Raw genomic sequence first — 2,451 nt, forward strand, 5'->3', positions numbered from 1 at the left:
TCTGGATGCAGCCGAAGAATATGCAGACTCTAAAACCGGAAAATGAACCCCTAAAAAAACCGGAAAATGAAAAATGTGCCCATAGGAAGCACTTGGGCAGTTGGGCCAGCGAAGCTTGCCGGCTTGACACCTCCAGTTGGAAAATGCCACCAATCGCATTCATTTGTCTCAAAAAAAAAAAAAAATCGCATTCATGCTTCTACTACGAAAATTCCAAAACTCTGGTGCACATTGCATTGGATGAACCGCACCTCTTGTCCGCTTACACCTTGCACCGTCACTCCCCACGGTTTCCAATCGGCTATCTCATCCGCCTTTTCGTTTCTCCATTCAATACCGAGGCCGAACCGCACAGCGGCCTGAACCGAAACCTCCCGCCGGCCATGGAGAGCACGCCGACGGGCAACGGGCAGCGCACGCGTCACGAGCACCGCGGCCTCCGCGGCCGCCTCGCCGGCATCTTCTTCTCGCCCTCGCCCAACCCCGAGTGCTGCGAACAGGTAAACACATTGACACATATCCTACAACTCGAGGAAATGATCGGAGATTTGCTTTGCAGTGGTTGATTCTAGCTCTGTGTTGTACGTGCCGTGTGTGTTGTCAAGGTCGCGAAGCTCAAGGAGGAGCTGCGGAAGCAGAGCGATCTCAAGGAGACGTACAAGGCCCGGCTGGAGAACGCGCAGCAGTACCTCCGGTTCTGCCTCGAGGTCGCCCAGGAGCACGGCTTCTTGCACCTCATGTCCAACGACGAGGAGCGCCCGCCTCACAGGAGCGTCGACGAAGACGCGGAGGCCGCGACGGCGACCGACGACGAGGACGGGGACGAAGAACCGGAGTCGATAGAAGCGCCGCCCCGCGACCCGTACTTGGCCGCCACGAGAGACCTCGCGGTGCAGCACGGCTGGTCCGTCGCACCGGACGAGGTAACGAATCAGCAAGAGGCAGAAGCCGTGCGTGCATATCGATCGGGTTTTCTTACCGCGTGCTGTTCGTGGAGCGTGAAACAGATCGAGCTGCACGAGACGATAGGCCGAGGGACGACGGCGGAGATACACCGGGCGACGTGGAGGGGGCTGGAGGTGGCGGTGAAGTGGATCCGGCCGGAGCTCCTCCGCTCCAACCCGAGCGCCGAGGCCTTCTTCGCGCAGGAGCTGGACGTCCTCTCCCGGCAGCGGCACCCGCACGTGCTGCGGCTGATGGGCGCGTGCCTGCGCCCGCCGGAGAGCTGCTTCCTGGTGACGGAGCTCCTCAGCGGCGCCACGCTGGTGGAGTGGCTGCACGGGGGCAAGGAGCGCCGCAGGAAGGAGCTGCCGCCGGCGCGGCCGCTGGCGCAGAGGGTGGGGAGGGCGCTGGAGGTCGCGCTGGCGATGCGGCACCTCCACGAGCAGACGCCGCGGGTGCTGCACCGGGACCTGAAGCCCAGCAACGTGCTGCTGGACGCCGACTCGCGCGCGCGGGTCGCCGACTTCGGCCACGCCAGGTTCCTGCCGGACGGCGCGCAGGCGCTCACCGGCGAAACCGGTAAGACACCGGCACCGCTCGATCGCCCGTGCATGCATGCACGCCGGCAAATTTCTCGACTTCTCCCGTCGCAGTTCTTAATCTGAGCATCTTGTCAGGGACGTACGTGTACATGGCGCCCGAGGTGATCCGCTGCGAGCCGTACACGGAGAAGTGCGACGTGTACAGCTTCGGCGTGATGCTCAACGAGCTCGTCACCGGGGAGCACCCGTACATAGACACCAGCTACGGGCCTAGCAAGGTATAATCGCGGGCACGAGCTGCATTGCCATTAACTTTTCGATCGATCGAGCTTGCTGACTCAGTCTGTCTGTACTGTTTGTGCTTCACAGATTGCGTTGGAGGTAGCGGATGGAAAACTGAGGCCAAGGCTCCCGGAAGGCGACGCGGATGCTGCTACTGGAGCCCTGGTTGATCTCATCTGCCGGGCGTGGTACGCGGAGCCTTCGAGGAGGCCTTCGTTTGCCGCCATCACCGTGGCACTTCGAGGTATCCAAGAGCAGCTGGTGTGACACGGTCGTACGTACGTGTAATGCCCTGGCCCGTCAGTGGCCACGCATGTGCTCTAAGCGGAGGAGTTGTACGGATCTTTTTACCGGAGTTTTCTAAATTTTATTTTTGAAACAATGAGCCTCCCCATCGATTTTCATTGAAGAAACCACCAGAGTTCTTCAAAGTACGGTAAACGACCAAAAGCAAGGAAACTAAACCTGCAAACATAAATGTAAAAGTAACTACCGAAACCATCTACCTCTCAAAAGAAAAAGAAAGAGTGAATTCCGGTTTTTACGCCCTATTTTGACATTTTTAACACTAATTATCCCATTTAGCCAAGTTTTATCCGTTTTACCCCAATGTTGTTATAATTTACCCTGTTTAAATTTTTGCGAGCATTCTGACCGGTCGATCACAATTGTTAGGTCCAGCTGG

At 58.1% G+C, this 2,451-nt stretch overlaps 1 protein-coding gene across 1 annotated transcript; it reads left to right on the forward strand.

Annotated features, from left to right (window-relative positions):
• The first annotated feature begins 346 nt into the window (after positions 1-346).
• Positions 347-2,131, forward strand: LOC123124792 (dual specificity protein kinase shkB-like). The gene is made up of 5 exons (XM_044545347.1): positions 347-500; positions 606-1,265; positions 1,503-1,521; positions 1,596-1,762; positions 1,854-2,131. The coding sequence occupies exons 1-5, from the start codon at positions 384-386 to the stop codon at positions 2,031-2,033; spliced, it is 1,143 nt and encodes a 380-aa protein (XP_044401282.1). The 5' UTR covers positions 347-383; the 3' UTR covers positions 2,034-2,131.
• The last annotated feature ends 320 nt before the right edge of the window (positions 2,132-2,451 follow it).

The sequence above is a fragment of the Triticum aestivum genome, chromosome 5D (assembly GCF_018294505.1).
Source record: "Triticum aestivum cultivar Chinese Spring chromosome 5D, IWGSC CS RefSeq v2.1, whole genome shotgun sequence".
Taxonomy (NCBI): domain Eukaryota; kingdom Viridiplantae; phylum Streptophyta; class Magnoliopsida; order Poales; family Poaceae; genus Triticum; species Triticum aestivum.